Genomic DNA, 22,556 nt, shown 5'->3' with positions numbered 1-22,556 from the left:
ACAGAGACAGAGACACAGAGACACAGAGACACAGAGACACACAGAGAGAGACAGAGAGAGAGAGAGAGAGACAGAGAGAGAGAGTTAAGAGGCTAAAACTCATGTTCTTATGGCAAGCACCTTAGTAAACAAGTTACATTCTCAGTCTTTGTAAGAAAACAATTAGTATGCAAATTACTTGAAGTCTGAAAGAGCTGCAAAGCACTAGCGATGTGAATGGAAGAACTACCACAAAATAGGAGGGAATCTCCACAGAAATTAAGTGTTAGAAACAAGCTTCTGCCCCTAAGCTGCAGAAAGAAAATGGTTCTTGGTTCTTTCAGTATATCCACTTTGAATAAGTTTATTAAAGATTAGATGAAAAACATTTTTCGCTCAAATGAAACTTTTATTTATCAAGCAGGTTTTTTTTTGCTGTTATGATGGAACAAATAGAATACACAGTTGAAGGTGCTAATCAACTAATAATGATAGTGTTAATAATTATGTTAATAACAATGAAAGGCAAATTAAAAATGCTTTCTGTTATTGAAAAGGGTATGTTTCTATGAGTGTTTCATACATGCATATAATGTGTGTACCTGCCAGTCCCTCCCTGCCTATGCCTTCCCAATGTCACCAATTTCAGGCGTTGCTTTTTTGCTTTCTTTTTGTTATTGTTGTTGTTTTAAAAACCCACTGAGTCCACTTAGTGTTGCCTGAATGTGTATGAGCACAGATCTGTCAATTAGAACACAGATTGCTTCTCAAGGGCCACATCCTTGAAGATAATCCTTTCAAAACTAGTTTGGAGGGCTAGTGAGATGGATCACTGGACACAAACACTTGCCATTAAAAAGTCTAGAGACCTGAAACCCACATAGAGGAGAACTTATTGCTCAAGGTTATCTTCTGCCTTCCACACACATGCTGTGATATGTGTGCACTCACCCAGATACCAGCACACAGCAACTATGATAAACAGTAAAAAATTAAACACAATATGGAAACACACTTTCCGTTTTCCTCTTAATGTGAATTTCCTTTATATCTTACTCACTTTCCAATCTTCCTTGCTCAGACAACATTTGTTTATTTTGTCTTGTCTTGGTGTCCATGTGTCCTTGTTAACTGCTAGATAGAATCCACAGGCATTTAATTTAAAGGCATTCTTTTGTTTTGATTAAGATATATAATAATAAAATATATATTTAGGATGTTCTGAGAACATACATACAATCAAATAAGAGGAAGCCTCATCTTAATCAGTGCTTGCTGCTGACTATTCAGTAATGACTGGTTTTCTTATTAAAGTTCTCACATGAAGATCATCTGGATCAAAGAAGACTGTGAAGTATAAGGCCAAGCAAGCCTGAGTTACAAACTCCACCTCCTAAAAAGAACCCAAAACTATAATATGGAGTAATATAAAGGTAAAATTACCCCATGGCTAATTTAACTAGAACCTGCACTCACCACCCTGTCCTATGCTGAGTCCCTATTTCCTAAATGTCAGCTCTCTTCTTAGAGCTTTTCCCTAAGTGTTCCCTTCTTGGCTTATGGAAACACTTTTGGTGAGTCAAGGTTTATGGCTTTTTTGTTGTTGTTGTTGTTTTGTTTTGGTTTTGTTTTTAATAACTGCCCTTACTTTGCACTTTGTATAAGGTGTGGAGACCCCACTACTCCTGGTCTTCTTGAACCTTATATCCACTTATGAAAAACGTTATTTTGAAGGATGAAGCAAAAGTGACTTTTGTTTTCCTGGAGGTCTCCTGTATCAAAGGACTCAAAATTGATTTGTTTATTTCGGAGGAAACAGAGACCATTTGGTGATGACAGATTTATTGGTTAAGTGGACATCACACAAAAGCACTTTCCTTACAGCACAAGCTTCCTGGTAACTGCACTCTAAATGTTCAAGATAATGTGTGCTTTGGCAAATCAAACACATGCAATTCAATATAGTCGCATTTATGAATGTGCATGATTTTTTCATATAACTGAAGAAAAGAAAAGAAAAGAAAAGAAAAGAAAAGAAAAGAAAAGAAAAGAAAAGAAAAGAAAAGAAAAGAAAAGAAAAGAAAAGAAAAGAAAAGAAAAGGGGTTATCCTATATTGGGACAAAAAGGCTCTTAACAAACATAATTTGAAATATATTTTGGAAGTAATATAAAGATAATAGAACAAACCATGATGAATCATAAGGATTTCAGTATGATACCTGATATTTCAAAACACTACTGGAAATAACTGCCCCATATTCCAGCTCATGAAATATTTTAATAAACATCAGTATTACATATTTGTCATCTACCAATGGTATATTCATAACACTTTAAGACTAGGCATGAATTCCTGAATATCTGATCACTTTTCACTAAAAAGAACAATTCCACACAGAAAGGACATTAAGGTCTCATCTATGAAAACTCATTCCTTCCAGGGTTAGTTTAAAGTAAAAGAAATGGCTATGTCTTCACATCAGTAGACTAGCAATTGAATAATAGCAAGAAGGGATTAGGATAATATGCCTATACACTAGCACAGTCCTTACAGTTGAAACAATTCAGGTTAATCATCTCTAAAAGTAAAGGTTTAGCTATATGGTATCTTCATAAATGTAAGGAGGTAACTTCAGAATGAATTATATAAGAGGAAGGAATAGGAAGGGCCCCTATCAAAAGCACCTTTATATGCTGATCTTAAAGTTGGCACTCTGCTCCTCAATTTTCTCATCCTAAGACATCATGAATGGCTTGGCTGTGTTTCAAAATCCCTTCCAGTTCTCTTATTTTAAGGTGCTGAAGTTCAAACCACAGGCCTTGCACACAGAATGCAAGGCCTCTACCACTGAGCACCATCCCTAGTTTAGAAAAATATTTTGAATTAATTTCGTGTTTTCCTAATGACTTCCATGAAAACCTTGGTGCATAATACAAAGGAATGTCTAAATGGAAAGAATTAATAACATTAATGAAAAAAATATCCTGGAAACAGATTCTGTTCATGATTATAGGATCCTAAATCATACCCTACATTTGATATTATTTAACAAGGCCTATTATTTGTTCCTCCAAAGGCCAAGCCTTGTGAGTCTTCATATATGCATATATGAAATATAAAATATATATATATGTATATATATACATATATGTGTATATATATACATATACATATATATATAAACTAAAATGCAAGACAGGATGAGAGCAGTTGAGCAGTTGACACAGGTATCAGTCATTCTTTTTCTGAAGCCTCATCACATTTCCAAAGATTTTAAAGCTGTTGGTGGGAGTGTTTATCACGTCAGTTCAGTCCTTTGTTTCTGTTCTAGTCTACATCAAGGGTCTGAAGGTGTTTCTTCATCTTGGTGTACCCTGAGCCTCAGCAGATATGTGGGTGTAAGCCAGTGCCCTTAGAGAATCCCAAACCTATGAAAAAAGCTATTGCATATGTGTGGGTTGGGGGAGAGGGGCTGGGCTAAGATAATCCTAATTACCAGTCCTCAAAATAACATTCACTTTATTACATTGAAAAATAATCCATCTTTGATCAACCAGTACTAATGACACTTCCTAAGGTCAAAAGGTGATCCAAGATGAAGTGTTTCTATTATAAAACATAAAAAAAAAAAAATAAAGTTCAAAATATCTGAAGAAATAGAGAAATTTGTGGGGAGATACAATGTGTGTCCAGAGAACAACACAACTCTTTTCTGAGGAAACCGGTCAATAACAATCTACATGTGGCTACAATGTTGAGTGGCTCAGCATTTCTGCTGGATACAGTTAAATTAGAAAGGCACTTCATCCCAATCCTCTTTGAATAACATATCTAAATTTCCTATTGGTTTGGCTTGACTTTCTCATTTAGAATTTTCAAGGCAAGTGACTCAGTGCAGAAATTACCTATTATTACCAATTATTATCTATTATTACCTATTATTCTGAGGGCAGGCATCAGGTTACTTCACTCAGCAATGCACTGTAGTTTCTTTGATAAAGGTGTTTCATAGCTGTGCTTCTAAGGACTTTTTTTTTGTTATAGTATCTTACCTTTACTTAATTGTCTATGGAGGAAGCAATAAAATCGGGAATAATATCGATGTCTTAATCCAAAGTAGATTATCACATCCACACATATACTTGCTGAGACTACCAGTAATATGAGTAAAGTCTCAGCGAAAAAAATGAACTCGTAAATTTTAATCACTGTAAACCAGTAAAATGTTTCCCTTGTCCTCTACCCTGCCAATAAAACTTTATTGCAAATTATTTTTGGTCTGAACTCACTTTCTTCCAAAAGAACCTTTGCAAAATGATGTCTGCCTTGATAGTTATTTGTGTTTGGTTCTCTCTCTCTCTGTCTCTCTCTCTTTCCCTCCCTCCCTCCTTTCTCTATGTGTGTGTATGTGTGTGTGTGTGTGTGTGTGTGTGTGTGTGTGTGTGTGTGTGTGTGTGTGTGTTCACACATGTATTATGCATTCTGTGTTCCTTAGATTATCCCGGCTAATTGCAGTCATTAACTTTTTCTACATTTTTACTTGGATAAATTCTTTTAAGTCATAAAAGTTTCAAATATTAATCCTCAATTATTCTCTATTAATAAATTCATTCACTGATGTACAGCCTGCTACCCACAGGAACAGAGCTCTGCGGTTGCGGCAGTTTATTGAGTAATGTGTGGCCAAAGCCCAGCAGCCCAGATGCCTTGTACTATAGATGTGAAACTCCCATATTTCACTCTTCCCTGCATTTGCTGCTTCCATATGCCAAGATGAACAAGCTATTCTTAATTTCTTTATTAAAAAGAAGGAAAACCTCTCCTTTCATTATTTCTTCTTTCCTTTAGCTACCTGACTTACAATTTTGAAATTCAAACCAAAGATTACAAAAGATAGGATCTTTTGAGAAACTTTGTATGTTAATAGTGCTATGTCATTAATTGCCACTGTCTGATTTTATTAACTTTCATACTTTCTCCTTGGAAAAATTTAGCTTACTTCCTGGCATGCTCCCCACCCTTTCCCAGAAAAATGTTCTCCTCCCCATCCCTCTAGAGGCCTAAAAGAATCTCCCTAGTTGACCTTACGTTTTTAAATATGCTTTATTGTTTGCTTCACTATGTCTAAAATTCTGCTTTTCATATTTATATCCATTGTTACACATTTTATTTAAATTTCATTGTATATTTATAATTAAAAGACTTAATATTCCAACTATGTGTTTATTCTGATAACTGCCCAAGTCTCAGATTTCATACATATAGTCAACTAACAACAGTTTTAAGATGACACATATTTAAACATTTCTACAAAAAGACTTTTAGGAAATTATTGGACTTTTTTTATATCTTACTTTTAGATGTGTTTTGTCTTCTTGTTGTATTTGAGTTTTCTGAAGTTCTTACATTGTTGAGTCACATCCCAATGCCTGTTAGCTAGCTAAATGTTAAATTAGACTTTTGTGTTTCTCCGTGGTGGAAACACCCTGTACCTGCACTGCCCAGTTCATTAGTAAGCAGCCACAGGCAGCCGCTGAACACTGGACTCTTTATCAATTTAATTTTTATTTTTTTAATTTTTCATTAAATGGTCACAGATATATGGTAGCTATTCTACTCCATAGCATAATGTTGGTGATAACTGCAGATATACAATTACTTCTTTATGGTCTATTCTATTCTATTGAAAATCCATGTCTACCATTGTCTTCCATGTGTTGAAAGGATGATATGCAGAACACTTCATTCAAGACACAAGACTATCTGGATCGGTAGTTCTCAGCACTAACCAAACATTGGAACCACCTAGGAACATATTTGCACAAGCAACTGACCGACCAAGACAGATGCAGATATGTACACCCAGGCAATGGACTTGAAGTCAGGGATCCCTGTGGTTGAATTAGGGAAAGGCTGGAGGAATCTAAGAAGGAGGGCAACCCCATAGGAGAACCAGCAGTCTCGTCTAACCTGGACCCCCGAGACCTCTCAGACACTGAGCCACCAACCAGCTAGCACACACTAGCTGGTACGAGGCTCCCAACACATATACAGCATAGGACTGCCTGGTTGGTATGGCCTCAGTGAGAGAAGATGTACCTCACCCTCGAGAGACTTGAGGCCACAGGGAGTGGAGAGGCCTGTCAGGGTGGAGTGAGGTGGAGTAGGATGGGGTAGGATGGGTTTGGGGATTGAGGGTGGTTGGTGGTGGGGTGGGTGGGGACATCCTTTTGGAGACAGGGGAGGAGGAATGGGATGAGGAACTGTCTGAGGGCTGACCGGGAGGTGGATAAAAGCTGGACTGTAAAAAAAGATTAAAGATAATTAATATAATAATATTATTATTATATTCTTATTTCTGTGATGGTTTTTATACAATGTATTTTGATCATATTTACCCTCATCTGTACCTCCAAGGTCTCCCCAATCTAATGTCTCCTCTCTATCATCTCGTTTGTGTCCCTCATGGTTTTTGAAGAGACTATCACTCAACAGATGCACTGATATGGTTGCTTTTTTAACATATTTCTCTTCCATCCTTCATTGATGGACTCTGTGACTTGAGTTTAAGGGTCTTTTGTAAATATATTACTCAGAGAGGTAGCCCCACAGTAAGTTACTCCTCTGTGTTTTGAGTACATATGTATGTCTTTGTATACTGACCTCACCCTGTTTAAAACAGTTTGATGAAGGAAGGGAAGGCTACACTGATCTATCAGTGTAAGTTTAATATTGAGAGTGCATTTAGAGGTTATATTGGTTTAAGAAAGGGACAGTAGTAAGTTCTCCTCCAGGTCCCATGGCCTCAACAGCTAAGGAGTGTCGTCTAAGTTTACAGTACAATCTATGGAGCGGACCTATAGTTGAATCTGACAGCTAGAACATACTAATGTCAAGATAAAACAATAAGCTGAGAGTTATCTGAAAACAATTAATAAAATGTGACAGAAAAAAAAGATAACATAAGTGAAATTCCATCTCCATGTGCTGATAAATACTGAAAATAAGGATCGTGGAAGCTCATTATTCTATTCTCTCTGCTCTTTTACTGCTGTGAATTCCAATAAACAATGTAACAAATGGGAGCTCTCCTCTATCTTGATCATGCTAAGTGGGAAATCAACATTTTCATGAAGTCTCTTTTACTTCCACTGTAACACCAGTATTGACAGCTATTCGTGGCAGGGCCAGAGAGAGAGCTCAGAGGACAAATTCACTTGCTGCCTAGCTTGACGTCCCAAGACTGATCACTGAGACACTCATGGTGGAAGGAAAAACATGAACCCTGTAAGATATTTTCTGACTTTTAGTAACAACGTAAATGGATGTGCACATTCCTCTTCTTCTTTAACTATTCTTGTTATAGATTGTAAATCTAGCCACTACTATAAATAATACTGTTTATGATTGTGTTCCAAATACTAGCAATATATTTTATGTAAAATATTTTCATGCAAAAATCCTCTCCAGAATCAATTGGTACATCAGATTTTAAATAAAATTTGATTCCACACAAGATTCGGTATATATAAAGCTTTGTAATTTATCTTTGAAAGATATAACCCATTCTAAGTGTCGAGGCTTATAATTGAATGTCTATGCTATAAGTACAGATTAATTTCAAATTAATATAGGATTCCAAGCAGAGGAACTGTAGTGTATGCTACAGAAGTTGAACTGGTGCTCACAGGATATTTACTCCAGGAAATCACTAAATTGATCCCGAAGTAATAAAGGTAGGAAGGGAACAGATACAAACACTGATGGTGTGCTTGATCCATCTACATGTTTCAAAACACTGGCAGCCTACTATGCCCAGAGCTGATGAGAAAAAAAATGAGAGTGTCAGCTGAGATCATTACTCTGAAGTTACTTGTAAATTAGTTATTAGGCTTAATTATGTAGAGGTGTATCTAGATGGTAGAGCACTTGATTACATGTGGAAGGCTTACTTTTTATACCTAAGCGCACGCACACACACACACACACACACACACACACACACACACACACACACACAGAGAGAGAGAGAGAGAGAGANAGAGAGAGAGAGAGAGAGATGCAAACATGTGTGCGCGCATGTGTGTGTGTGTGTGTGTGTGTGTGTGTGTGTGTGTACAAGTAGGATATTTTCTGGGATTATTTTCTGTTTTTTTGAAACTGAGTTGTGTTTAAACAAGAAACTGAAATACACAGGAAAACTACCCTTATTTTTGTAATGAATCTGTGTTTTAAGAGAGTGGTAATATATGGATAATTATGATAATTATGGAAAATAAATACATAAGAGGACAGCATTGGTAGACTAAGGAGGTTGTAAGGTTAACTGTATTCAGAAGAGTAGATGAATCTAGTGTTTATAGATTGTCTGGGAGATGGGTGTGAACAAGACAGGAGGGCATCAAGAAAAGCATTTCTGTTTAGAATAAATACAACAGGTAGTCTGTACTGGTTTACGAGAATGTGGTGAATTTTCAAAGTCAATAGATTTAGCAAGGAGACAGGGAGAGAGAGGAGAAAGAATAGAGAGAACAGAAGACTTCACAGAGAACACAAAAAGACATTTACACTATAAGAAAACATCACTTAACAAAAAATTAAACATTAACATTTCAAAACAGGAAATAATTTTTCAAATCCCAAATGGTTACACAAAATATGTGTACAGGGATCACACTGTTGTGATTTTGTTCATATAAATATCTATTACTTACAATAGCTCATCTGTATACTATAGGATATAAAATGTAGGATGCTCTGGTATGTTGTGTGGTGTGTCAAAAAGCCATGCAATTTTGTTCTTAATGTGAGAATAAGCATAGCTATAAAACCAAGCTAAGGCAGTTTACCAGCGTCCATATGCACAAAAGGAGAATGAAAAGTATCCCAAAAGATCATATAATTTAGAGAAAAATCTATTTACCCCTAAGTAAAGCATGCTGATAATTACATTTTGTTAACTGATAATTGTATTTTTGCCAGAGGACTAATACCTTAAGGTTTGAAAGTACAGGTTGAGATTTTCCTTGTTAGGGCCTAAGTCTGTAATTAGACTCTAGAAATCAGCTATCCATTACTAGGCTGAAAAGACAAACCCTATTTAACTTCACTGGGTAACGCCCATAACCTAAGACAAGCCCTTGCAAAACTGACTAATGACTTCACTCCCTCTGAGTATCCAGTCCAGAGTCTGGTGATCTATTGAACAATTATAGTTTATGATACACCAAATAAACTGAGAAATCAATCCACCTTGAAACCAGGGTTAATGAACTGTACAATGCAATTAGTTTTTTCCCACTATTGCTAAGTCATCAGTCATTGGGCATGTAGCAATTTTTTCTCCTTACATGTTCTGCAGTAAGCCAAGGAGCAGACACTTGTTTGAGAACACCGCATCACAGGGATTGTTCTGTTGTGAAGTCAACAAGTTTGAAAGAAATTAAATCTTCATTGAGGTTTCTAATAGCGCATTTTAAGATATGCAGATTTAATACTGGTAATTATTCAAAACCAAGTGCTGAAGACCGTCACTTATATAAACATGAAGTGTGTTTTAGAGCATTTCTGAACTTTCCACATTGAAAGGTGGGTTCCATGCATGAAAATAAACTAAATAAAGTGAATGTAGCTTATGTTCAGAACTTAAAACTCCAGGGAGTGTTGCTGTTCTGTGCTGGCTGCGGTCTTGCCTTCATCTGAGCAGTATAAATCAGGAATGTAACTATACACAAGGAGACAAATTTACTATTTTCTTTATACAAAGAAACTATCACCAAACCAAACTCATGGGAATTCTTCATGAGATCTACTTTATGGAGTCCTTTTTTTTTTTTTTTTCTTTCAGGTTTCTCGTTGGTTAGCAGTTAACTGAAGTAGCTAACATAACAAAGAGCTACAGCCCTGCCATACACCACACAAGATAGCATGAAAATGTTCCCTCTAAGTTAACTGAAAGTGGAGGTTCCATTCCATGTTTGAATCTGGTTAATTGGAGCCCTATCTCTTGACGGAAGAATAGTCCAATATGAACTCATTTATGTGAATGTATGAATGTGCATGTGTACATGTCTGGATATGTGTTTATGTCTGTTTATGTACAACTTTATTCTTTTTTGTCCAGTATATAATGTTATTAAAAACAGGAGATGCTCAAGACTAGAAGAAAGGTGATCCCCAAGCAATAGAGACTGCAGGCTGAAAATGTCTTATATAGCCTGGCTAAATCTGCCTTGTATTCCAGAAACATGCCATTGAAATTATTCTAGAGATGGTGCAGATTGCTTTCTGTCTGTAGCATTCCATTAGGCAAGCAACTCTTCTTACCCTAATAATGATAACAAAGGAAAATAGATGCCAGAAAGCACGCTGCTCAGAGAATGGATACCCACAAGGTAACTAACTGCCCTTCTCATGGATGATAAAATAATAAGTGATACTTACAGAGCAAGACCTTGGTGCCTTGTGCATGTTCATTTGGCTGGGAGTTTCCAGGGAAATGAGCTACAGCGGAGTTACATTTCAAGCCCACAGTGACACCTAGTAAGGCAGCACAGGACTTTTGATTTAGCTGTGCATTCCTTGAGACTCCTCTCCATAATCTTCCTCATAGCTTAAATCCCTTTAGGTCAGATTTGAGGCTTTTCATCCACAAGTTCAGTGTGCTTGAACATATCACTACAACTCTTTTTTCTAATTCTCTATTCAAATTTCTCGTCTATGCCCATGACCACTTTCCCCTTACTTCATGTGATCCTTTGCTTCGAAACTATGTCCTCTTGGTACTATTTCTATGTGCAGAAGTATAGGACATCTACTGGAGCATCAGTAGCTTCTCAGGGGCTGCTCTGTAAAGAAAATTTCCCTACCCCCTTTCCCCAGAACCTATCAGTTCTAGACAGTGAGGAGCAAGACTAAGGGGCCAGAGGATGTGAAGACTGGTGATGGGCTTTCCCTGACCTATTGAAATCCCAGCCTTTAGAGAACACCTCTGCCCTGAGGCTGTGCTGGGCCTGAAATGAAAGCTCCCAGGATTTGTCTTTATCACCTGATTATGGACAGAGCTTGGTGATTCTTCTTTGCCCCGTGCTTCCCTACTTTCCCTATCACATACCACTCATCATCAAATTATCAACAGACTCACTATTAGTTGCCCTAGGAGTGTGCCATCTCTTTCCTTGCCTGATATGATGAGTAAGGACTAAGACAAGCCCCTTATGATGTATTAACTATTGGCTAAGTCTTCAAACACAGGAAACGGTGCTATCACTTCCTTATATCTCGCCAAACATGTATGTTTTCAAGAATAATTTTGATAAAGTTTCACTTCCTAATACCAAACTGTCCTAGAAGAAAAAGTAAGTGTGTGTGTGTGTGTGTATGTGTGTGTGTGTGTGTGTGTGTGTGTGTGTGTGTGTGTGTGTGTGTGTGTGTGTGTATATATATATATATATATATATATATATATATATATATATATATATTATATATATATTAAACTTTGGATGTAGATGTTCACAAAGTGGTAATTCTGGAAATGTGGGCAGCAGCAGGCTCCAGTCGTGGATGCCTGAACTCTGGCTTTCCTGGCATTTCATTCTGTCTCAAAAGTTTACATCTACATTCTGTCGCGTTTAATACATTCAGACTCGTTTATATTTTCAATGAGGAAAAAAATCCTCTTGTGTAAACACAGCTTATGGTTGTGGAGATTTTAATTGTTGAAGGCAGTAAACATACTGAGAGCTTGTTTTACTTTTGAAAAATATTAAATAGGGAGAGATACTACTTGATTTCAATATACTCTGTCAGAAAGCAGTTTCCAAGAGTTCTTACAATCTGAGGCTCACTTGCCAACTTACTGATGTTTTACCAAAATCACAGCAAAGTTTATTCATTCAGTGCCTAGAGTACTAGACGGAACAAATTAAATTTTCCTGAGAATTATTTCTTACCTTGTAAATTCACGGTTTTGTGGGATATTCTTTGCATTCATTTGATAAGAGAGCCCATCCATTTCACTTGTTTAAACTTATTATAAATACATCTGTTTAGCTTGTTGGTAGTTTCCAGGTAGCTAAGAATTATCATGCCATCATGGCCTGTGCAGTTCTGACTGCCCAAGAAGCCAGTCTACAGACACTGCATACATTTTATCCCTGCATTTGAAAGTAACTACAACAGTGTAGCAGTAAGTGTATTTTGGGTGTCATTTTTGGCACAGCTTTAAGGCTCTGTTTTCAAAGAGTAAAATCTAGGCTTGTAAAACTCAACTGGCACCTGCCAACTTAAGTTGGGCTGTCCTGTTTGTCTCTCTCCTCCAAACCATGAGGTGATTCATTTGAATTATTTTCTAGTCTTTGGTCATGTAAGACTGCTCTGATTTATTTCCTCCTTGGAGTATTATGGAAAATTTTTGAAGTGTATAGAGAATAGAAACGGAAAAACAAAAGACCACAAACACTGCAGGACACTTGCCAGTTCTGGCTTTTGTGAGTATCATTGATTACCAGATCCAGCCTGTGGGAGTCTCCAAACAGCTATGCAATCAGCAAGCTTAATGTTTTATTTTATAGTAGAAACATTTAAGATATTGCAGCCTTTAATGAAGAAACTCTAATTCAGATGTAATCTTATCAAGAAACTTCATTTTGAATTTTGTCTTGGTGTTAATATGCATACTTATCTATAAGACTGAGTATAAATGTATTACTCTAACATATGCTTGAAGTGGAGCTATTACATTTTACCTGATTCAAGAACCTGCCCTCACTTCCTTAACAACTGGGCTTTCTACAAAAATACAATCAAACTAAGAAAATCTATGAAAAGCAAACACTATCAATCTCAATACCACACAAAAATTAAATATCCCATACTCATAATTTTAATCAGTGTAGCCTACATGAGTTTAATAGCAAATTTATAGCATTTAAAGCTATAAAAGCAAATGTTATGGCATTCAAAGGTATTTGAAAACCAACTGATATTATGAAAAATGTAAAAGCAACTTTGTAATTTAAAGCTTTAACCAGTAAATAGTTTGTAGAACTATGAGTCTTATAAATGTGCTATATTTCTCAACTAAAGTAAAAATTTCAAAGACTTAAATATTGTCACCATCATTTGCAAATGTCTTAGAATATTTAAAATCTGAAGCAAATGCTAAATTTTAAATGAGCAAACAATAATATATATATTGAAAATAATTTAACCACATACTATGTCTAAAATAGAGAAAGCAAAGCAATTATTGTTTAAAGATCTTTCACAAATCCTTTGTCAAAATGTATAATAACAATATAAATTTTGCCTGGTCATTTTTGCTCACACAAAAGCACAAGAAAACAACACATCTATAAAATATAGAACTCATGCAAAAAATGTAGAGTTCACAACTTATAGAGAGTAATGTACAAATTTAGAAATGTATTTAAATTGAAAATGTAAGTACATAGTGCATGGAAATTCATAAATAATAGAATACTCTTAATTATAAATTTAAATTTTTGAATGTTGAAGAAAATCAACAATTAACCCATATGATAAAATATAAATGCATATGCTCACCACATAATTTCTGTTAATTTAATTACACAAATGTCCAAGGGATTTACATTAAAATAATCTCAAGTGTAAAGATAATTCCTGAGTTTTGAATATGTGAATGAATAGAACCGTTATGGGTGGGTTTTACAAGACTTACATACTTTAGCTAGGAGATGTTTCAATGAGTAAAGATGCTGGTAGTGCGAGCCTGTGACCTGAGCCCAATCTCACATGAAGGCAGAAGGAGAGAACAGATATAACAAAGCTGTCCTTTGATTCTCACATGCTCATTGTGCCACCTAGGTTCCCTCTACCCAGAATGTGACATATAGCTACACTAATAGTGAAGTGGAAATGGGTTTTAGAGGTTTACATACTGCACAGGACAGTTTCTTACCTGGCAAACAAATGCCTTGTGCTTTCAGCCTAATAGTAAAAGCAGGAGGAACTTTTCAAGGAGACACCAGATTTAGAGCCATGTCATGCTGTCTTCAAACAGATGATACCCAGGGTACACACTAAAGCCTGGAACTTTGGAGACCATTCTGCCTCATAGAGTAAAATATTCCATAGCTACGGCCGCACTGATGACTGTGACTTAGTAAGGACCTGTTTTGCTCAGAGCAATGTGCTGTGATTGAGAGCTTCAGATCAACGTAGTTACTCAAGGCAGCATCCTTAAAAACAGCGTGACAATGCACTCTCTACTGTCTTAATGTACTTTAAACATGATCAGATCAGTGCTAACCACAAAACTATGTCAATGAGTGAAATATTCTAAAAAATGTGACAGAACATAAATAGGTTAAATACGAAATAAGTTACTTATTTAGCTTTCAAACTTGAGGACACACATTGTGGTCTGTGTCTCTTTCCTTTTTTCTTTCTTTCTTTCTTTCTTTCTTTCTTTCTTTCTTTCTTTCTTTCTTTTTTTCTTTTTCTTAAAAAAGTTCAAGTCATTGAAATCAGTCCTTAATACTATGTACCCAAGATAAGGGAATTTAATTGACCAACTAAGAATTGATCCTATTGACTTTGTGATTATAATCATCGAGGAATGAGACTATTGATAATACTCTCATCTCACAGGATAATTTTCTTCAAAAACATTTATTATTATAAAGGGTGTTATGGAAAATTAGAGAATATGAATGAAATCAAAATTTTGAATTATAAACAATTTGAAAGAGACAGAAATCACAAATATTAGACCAGATAAAATTAAGACATTCTTACACATAAATTATTTTCCAAAACATCAATATTATCTACTCCTTCTTTAATTTGTCATAGATATTTATAACTTTTACAGCAATGCTCAGAGTATAAATTCTAAAATTATATATTTAAATTTAGAGAAATTATAAATTAGATTTAGATTATAATTATATTTATGTGTAATTTTATATGTAATATAATTTTTATCTGAAAAAATTTAAACTTACACCTATTCATTTATTCATTCATAAACTGACATCTTTCAGATGAAAAAATATGACAGGAAAAATGATCCCTTCATATGTAACTTTCATTTGAAATTTTTTTGTTGCAATGATTAGGCCTTACCATGAATATAAATTACACTCTCTAGCACTATGATGAAGGGGCTGTTTTTCCAAACACAGACAGAAAATATAAATGATGGCATTTTTTTTTTTAGTTTTCTGTTTTGGACTTTGCTTACAGAATACCCACATAATGGTTTTCACTAATAATTACTATAAAATATGAATGTTTACATAGGTGATGTCAGGGTTCAGTATAGGTGAATCTGCTGCCATTTCTCTCATTGGTTGTTCTTCTCTTGAAAAGGAGCAACCACAAAAATAGATCTGCAGGGAAATGCAAGCAACTTCTATTTGCTCACTTTCAAGTTTAAAGACCTTGATTTAAAAGGAATTCTTAATCTTGATGTTGAGAGTGTTTAAATGAGGCCACGCATGTAGGTCAGTGATACCTACATTTGTTTTCTTAAAGTCAGGTCACCATTTAAAATTAGTCTCATTGAAAATTAAGCTAATACTCTAGAAAGTTTCACAGTGACATTTTGTGTGCTATAGTTTAAAAATATTTAAGTTGTTCTCAATTCTCCTTGATAACTGCAAACCTAAAGATTGCATTTTATCCTAAAGAAAATACAAAAGTTATAATCCAGTAACACAGATAAATTACAAACTTGCTTATTTTCAGAAAACATGATGATTCGAATACCGAAGAATACAATAGAGTCAGGGGAAATTGACATTATTCTGAGATTAGCTTGTAGTATAGTTTAGATACAACACTTGTCATTCCATATAGGCATACACAGAGACTGACATAATTTGAAACTAAATATTTTGTGTTGTAATAGCTATAAATATTTGTAACTTTACAAAAATATAATATGACTCAACCCCCCAAAAATCCACATCCCCAAATTATTCATTGCAGTTTTGGAATAAGCATCGTTATAAATTTATCCCTTAAAATAAAAATGTGTGCTTATTTTCATTAATCTAAGATGTCTACAGAATATGTATAACAAAATGGTGTATATTAACTACATAAAAGCTGGTTAGATTAAGTGAGTACATCTATTTTAACAAAACTGAGCAATTCATGCCCACTAATATATTGCTTTGCGTAATTGAAGCCAAGAAGTTCACAGTATTTATAGACATTTTTCAGAATCACCTGGCTCGTACTGATTGTTTTAAGCACAGTTGTAACTTTAAGAGTCCCTTTGAAGGAGTGGCAGATGTTGGCTTTACTAACATTGCTGGAAAGGCTAGCTGGCTTGAAGTTATAAAATTGTTTAGCACATACTATGAAAATGTCGTAAGTTTCTCTTAAAATTGGCTATTTTTAATTGTTAATTAACTATAATGGAAGTCTAAAGTCTATAAACATTTGCTTCTATACTGGTAAGCTTTCTGTATTTGTATAAGTCTGCTTTCATGTAGGTTTGCAGAACAAAAATACTGGACGGTATTTTATATTGAAATTGTTGCGTTATTACTATGGATTAAAATGCAAAGTTTATATGTGGTTTGGTTGTTTAATACTATATCCTGGTACTTATTAGAAATTAACTCAGTTAATTTCTAACTGAGGTTCCAACATTGCCATAGGTTAAGGTACTGTCTATACGGCCAACTATAAATATACAGTGATTATAAAATGCCTAAATAAATAAATTCTTGCATAATTTAGTTTTCATCTAATATAGTCCTAAGTCTCAGATTGTCCAATATAATTTATTGAACATTAATTAATTATGAAGGGTACAATAGCCAAACTGTGCCAAGTAAGGATTGATAACAGAACAGGATTATAAATATTTTCTGTTAATTTGCTGTATCATAAGTCAAAATGTTTTCACAATACTATGAAATGATTTGACCTTAAATTGAATGTTCGTTGTATAAATTAAAATAGGAGAAAGAATGGCTTGGAGTTAAGCATACCTATGATCAAACCGTTATTAACTCAGAGCCTGAAGACATTGATTTTATTTTCAATAGTGTACCAAGAAAATTGATGCTTGACTTTTGATATTCTATCAATGGAAACTTTCATTCTAAGTCAATCCCAGTAACATTAGGCTTCCTAAAGATTGTATTTCCCGTCCTTGTAACTTATTAATACACACGGAGTTGGCACCAATGTTTATTCTCTTTGCTTGTTTTGGTGTTTAAATGAGTTTCACAACACAAAAACAAGCTTTTCTTTGCTATGTGCTTATTTGCCCCTGATAAAGGTGATGGAAACCAGGGTTGGTCAATATTAAGACCATTTTTGTTAAAATAAACTAAGGAAGTCAGTTTTTAGTCTCACTCTCCCTGTTTCCCCAACCAAAAATAGCTTGTGCCTGAAAAAAAAAATTCCTTCGTGTGCGCAAATAATATTTAGCTAAGAAGCAGCGCAGTTTCCCCCTTGCGGAAAGAAAACACGGAATCAGAGCTTCTGGTCCTCCCTGAAGTAGCTACCAACCTGCCGAGGCAATCCATGCGTTTCTGCTCATAAATGCCCAATCTGGGGAAACCCGGTGCATTCTAATGCCTTCTTAGGAACCTTTTTGGTATCTTAGGATTTCACATACAGAGAGAGATAACCAGTAAACAGAATGACACTGATGACCACTTTCTTAGACATAACTAATCATGATGAAGCATTAAAAGTTCACCCAGGACCTGAAAAATTACAAGTTCAACAGTGAGGTGGGGAAGGAAGGAGTCACCCCACACCGAGGTCAAGAAAGTTTCTATCATCTTTCAACACATTACAAAATACACAGCCTTTTCTGCCCTACACTGCAGAACACCTTACCTAAAATGTTTTAAATGCTATTTTTTTTCAATTCTTAAAACTAATGCCTAGAATTATATGCTCTCTCAAGCCACTAACACAGAAAACTAAATATATGCAAACATTGTACTAGTTAAGTGACATCTTTCAAAATCTGTATCCAAGTTGCCTTGTAACGACAGAGAAGATGAAAGAAAGAAAGAAAGAAAGAAAGAAAGAAAGAAAGAAAGAAAGAAAGAAAGAAAAGAAAGAAAAACATTTACAATGAGGAATATAGTTAAGGGCTTTGTTGTGGTTCCTGGAAATTTTCAGTTTCTCTGTGCTGCCAGGATGCACTGGCTATTGGACTTTCAGGCACTTGAGTTCTTTTGGGAGGCTCCTCTTTTGTTGGATCACTCAAGTTACCCACACCTTTCCTGCCTCTTCTTCCAGCACTGTCAGAGCTGCTATCTGTCCCCTCTCTCCACTGCATCTCAAAGCACCACTCAATTGATGAAGGCTTTTATTTTCCACAATCAAAGTTCAAACATTTTGTTTTGGTTGGTTGGTTGGTTGGTTGGTTGATTTGGGGCTTTTGCTTGTTTCCCGCCCCCCCCCCCCGCCCAGGTTAGCACCATATGAGTGTAATTACTAGAAGAATACTCTTAATTCACAGTTTTCAGAGGTATTCCTTAAACACTTCTAGATTACTAGATAATGTCTTTTCCACCAAATAAACAGAATGTTTGGGTTTCTCTCTCTCTCTCTCTCTCTCTCTCTCTCTCTCTCTCTCTCTCTCTCTCTGTGTGTGTGTGTGTGTGTGTGTGTGTGTGTGTGTGTGTTTTAAATATCATTTTAAGAAAGGTGCTATTTAAGGAACTCTGAAAGCAAAAATGTAAAAAAAAAGTTTTAGGTTTCCTTTCTTTTTCTTTCTTTATTTTTTTTATCTTTTTCCTTTTTCTTTCTTTTTTTCTTTTTCTCTTTTTCTTTTCTTTCTTTTTTTTTTCTCGTATTTTCTCAAATCCGGTTAAAGTTCGAGGTATTGCGCAATAATTTGGAAACCCAGTTAAGGATAGGAAAAGTCTAGCTGTTCAGAGTTGGGAATTGGAAGGAAAAAGTCAAGGAGAACCGCATGCACGCACACAAGCACGCAGGCACGCATGCCCAGCGGATGCTGCAGCCCAAGGAGCACACCCCTCCCAACTCAAGGATGGACCCGCCACGCTCCCTTAACCGATTTTGCATAGTGTCACTTGCTCTTTCTTCACCACTCCTGGAAAACTGATTTGCGATCTTGGAGGGCTTTGAACGGCTGGATGTAGATATATTAACTTCAGTGAAACACGTGCTCCCGAATTACAGGGCAGACGATTCATGGATGAATTCGGCCACCAGAGCGTGGAAAGGCTAGCTAGTGGCTTCACAGTTTGTCTTTCTATGAGAACCATCCCACACCTCCCTGCATCTTCCTAATCCAGAGCGCACTCTCCCCTGGGTTGCTTTGCCCGCACTCACCTGAGCTGTCGCTTTTCCTTTTGCTGCCACTTCTTTTCTCCACTTCTGCGGGTGACAGCGCTTGACGGCCATAATCCCCTGGTGCGCACGCGGCCCCTGTAGGGGTGCTGGAGCCCAGGCTAGATGAGTTGGAACACAGGACCGGAGGGCTGCTTCCCAGCTCCGGGGGCCCTCCCGAATCAGGCTGCAGGCACAGGCTGTGCCTGGCCGCGCTTGGCGGGGAGGACATCTGCGGGAGGTGCCAGTTGCTTTGCAGAGCCTGGTGCTGCTGCTGCTGGTGGTGGTGATGGTGATGGTGGTGGTGGTGGTGGTGCCCCCTGTGATGCTGGCTGGCAAACATGCCCTCCTCGTTGGGGTATCCCGCGATTATGCAAGACGAGGAAGATGTGGAGAGTTCGGGGTAGGACATGTGGTCAGATCTTCCATGGAGGGCCAGAGAAGACTGGGAGAAGGGGTGCAAGCCTTGCGCTGTGGCGTGGGGGCTGCGCAGGCAGCCAAAGAGGGGGTGTTCCATGGCATGCAAGTTTCAGCTTCCAAGCAGAAGACTTCAAGGACGGTCCGAATGTCCACCAAGCGCTGTCACTTTTCACTGGAAATCCTAAGACTTTACTCCACTCACTCCTAAAATAAAAGCCGCGCGCGCGCGTTTGAGCAGAGCCGGCTAATCCCAGTCCTGAGCCTTAGCGGCCAGTCTCCTGCACGTATAAACACTAGGACCTGGAGGAGCTTCCTTCGCAGCTGCTCAGATGTCAAGTGTGGGAGAGGTGGAAGCCAAAAGAAGGTGGTCCCAGAGAACTGCTTTCAGGGGGGGGGGGAATGGCTCTGAGAGGTTATAAATAGAGTGTAATGTGAGCTGGGGGCTGGCTTAGGAGCCCAGCGCTGACCACATGCAAACTCCCTCCAAAACTCCCGCTCAGTCAGCGCCACCGTGCTCTCTCATTTCCAGTTCCCATTGCTGGCAGGACAGGAGCGGCTGCCCCACGCCCATCGGGCCCTGGGAGCTTCCACCACAGCTAGTGGTGCGCCCAGAGCCTCAGTCGCTCAGAATCACCGCAATCTGTTCCATAGGTTCCCATGGCCAGATGCAGAGGCACTCGGTTTCGCTAAGCCAACACCCTGTGTCTCTGACTCGCTCACTGAGCTTGAAACCTAGATCTCTCAGCCCTGGTGGGGGTTGGGGTCACCTGCAGGCGCTCCCTGACTACTCCCTGACCTTGCAGATCACAGAGAACTCACTAGAGTTCAAGAAAAGGGAAAGAGCTGAGTCTGTCGATCTTTTCCAACTTCAAGGCCACTCACAGTTCCCGCGTACAGGGACACATTAGGTTTATTCCCCTTTAGGTGTCTGAGAATAGATTGTTAGAAAACCCTGAGCCAGGGCAGAGGCTGTAGAGCTGTGCACCAAGGATAGCACACAGTGCTACCCTGAGTGCAGAAAGGAAAGATATCCAACGGGGTGTGCGCCCGAAGCAGAGGTGGATGTAGGCTCTGGTGCCTTGGTGGCACACAAGTGTTGATCTAAGTGGTGTCCCCTTCCTTCTTTTTCTGACCCTCTTCCCACCCCTACTTCTCTTTACCGGTCCAGGTCGCTCAATTGTCTCGCCATTTGCTCACAGAGGAAGGTTTTTTTTGTTTGTTTGTTTGTTTTTGTTGTTGTTTTGTTTTTGTTTTTTTTTGGGGGGGGGTCAGGAATAACCCGAAGAAATGTCAAATGAGCAAGTCTAACTTGCTCCCAGCTTCACCCTTCCTAGCCAGCTTAACCCTGCAGGAGCCAATTCACAGTCCACTCTCAGTCTTTGAGAAATGAAATCTCTCTTTAGCTCACAGAGCTGGCTCTCCTGGCATACATTCTGTTCCTCACCACCTTTCTATTTTAAGCAGATAGCAAACTTACCATTCCCTCAGAGTGGACCCCCGCTATCATGCTTCATTTCCCCCAGGTTTACAGCCTGTGCTCCTGGAAATGAACTGCACAACTTGCCACCAGTGAATTTGTGAGAGCCGGGGTTGGGGTTGACACAGCAGTTGGGTGGCCACAGAGTCTACTGGAGGTCCTGTCCTTAACCCACAACAAGCTTGGGAAAGCTGCAGAAAAGCCTGTTCCTATATGTGAATTGTCTGCCAGAGGGATGTCTGCAGTAGCCTATGGGGTTCAGGACTTGAAATGTGCCACTAAGGTTAGGTTAACTGCCACATGTTTATTGCCTGGGTGACCAGAAGATAATGGTCAAGTCTTTGAAATTGCTAATGGGATTAATGAGTACAGCAACCTGAACTAGACATCTGGTTTAAATTAGGAAAAAGTATTGATGAATTTTGGAGGAATGTCCCCAAGGCAGAACCCGCCTCTCTGCTGCTCCTTCTGCCATCTTCAGCCTGTTACCCTTTATTTTAAGAGGTTCTCCAGAAAAGGGACTTCCAAACAAACTTTAACATCCATGTGAAAAGTCGAATTGTTTTTCACTACTTAGAGATGGGGTGGAGTGGGGGTTGATCAGGAATTCCAAGATTTGTAAGCACTGCTTTCTTTAACGGAAATTGAGCCCTATTTTGAGGGAAATTAGTTTTGCAGACTTCGTTAGGGAAAAAAAAAAAGAACCTAAAACTTTTGTTCACCAGCCGCTCAACTTTTCAGTCTGAGGCTGAGCTGGAACCTGCAGCAAGGCTTTGACGGTAAGGTTCTTTGCCTGTAATTTGGGAATCTTCTCCTGAAAAGGGGCGCTGATCATTCTTGGGGTGTGTGACTGCTAGGAGCTTTAGGTACAGGCAGGATGGCTTCCCGGACTTAAAGCTTAAGACTATTTCTCCTGCCACTACCCACAACCTTGGCTTTTTAAGAATTACAAAACAGAGTGGGAAACGTATCCCTCATATAAGATCAGAATATATTTTGATTTTTCTGATTTTTATGGTTTCAATATGCGTTCTGATATTAAAAGTAGAAGTATAAAGTGCAATGATAAATTTCCTCCCTGTACTCCCTTCGCATCTCAATGGACCCTGAGTTCTGAAAGCATTCAGGTTTTATTCAAACTGGAATTTAGAGCAATTCCTCTAATAAAAATAATGAAATAGTGTAAGATCCCTGGACTGAAAGCATGGTAGGAAGTGTCAGATAGGACTGACAAAAACATACTTCATCTGTAGGGGTTAACAAATTCCATCCCAGTCTTTCCAGTGTGTGTTCTATAAGCTACAGCTAAACTATTAGTGAACAAAGAGTTGCATTTAACTAGGATGTTG

At 37.7% G+C, this 22,556-nt stretch overlaps 1 protein-coding gene across 1 annotated transcript in view; it reads right to left on the bottom strand.

Moving 5' to 3' along the window:
- Positions 1–20,116, bottom strand: part of Meox2 (mesenchyme homeobox 2) — a 55,957-nt gene extending 35,841 nt beyond the window's left edge. Inside the window, exon 1 of the mRNA XM_021202060.2 lies at positions 19,314–20,116. Coding sequence (XP_021057719.1) covers positions 19,314–19,827 — 514 coding nt within the window. The 5' untranslated portion in view covers positions 19,828–20,116. The remainder of the gene's footprint in view (positions 1–19,313) is intronic.
- Between the last annotated feature and the right edge of the window lie 2,440 nt (positions 20,117–22,556).

Source organism: Mus pahari, chromosome 7 (assembly GCF_900095145.1).
Source record: "Mus pahari chromosome 7, PAHARI_EIJ_v1.1, whole genome shotgun sequence".
Lineage (NCBI taxonomy): Eukaryota > Metazoa > Chordata > Mammalia > Rodentia > Muridae > Mus > Mus pahari.
Note: the sequence above shows the minus strand (reverse complement) of the source record. Positions and strands in the feature narration are given on the sequence as shown.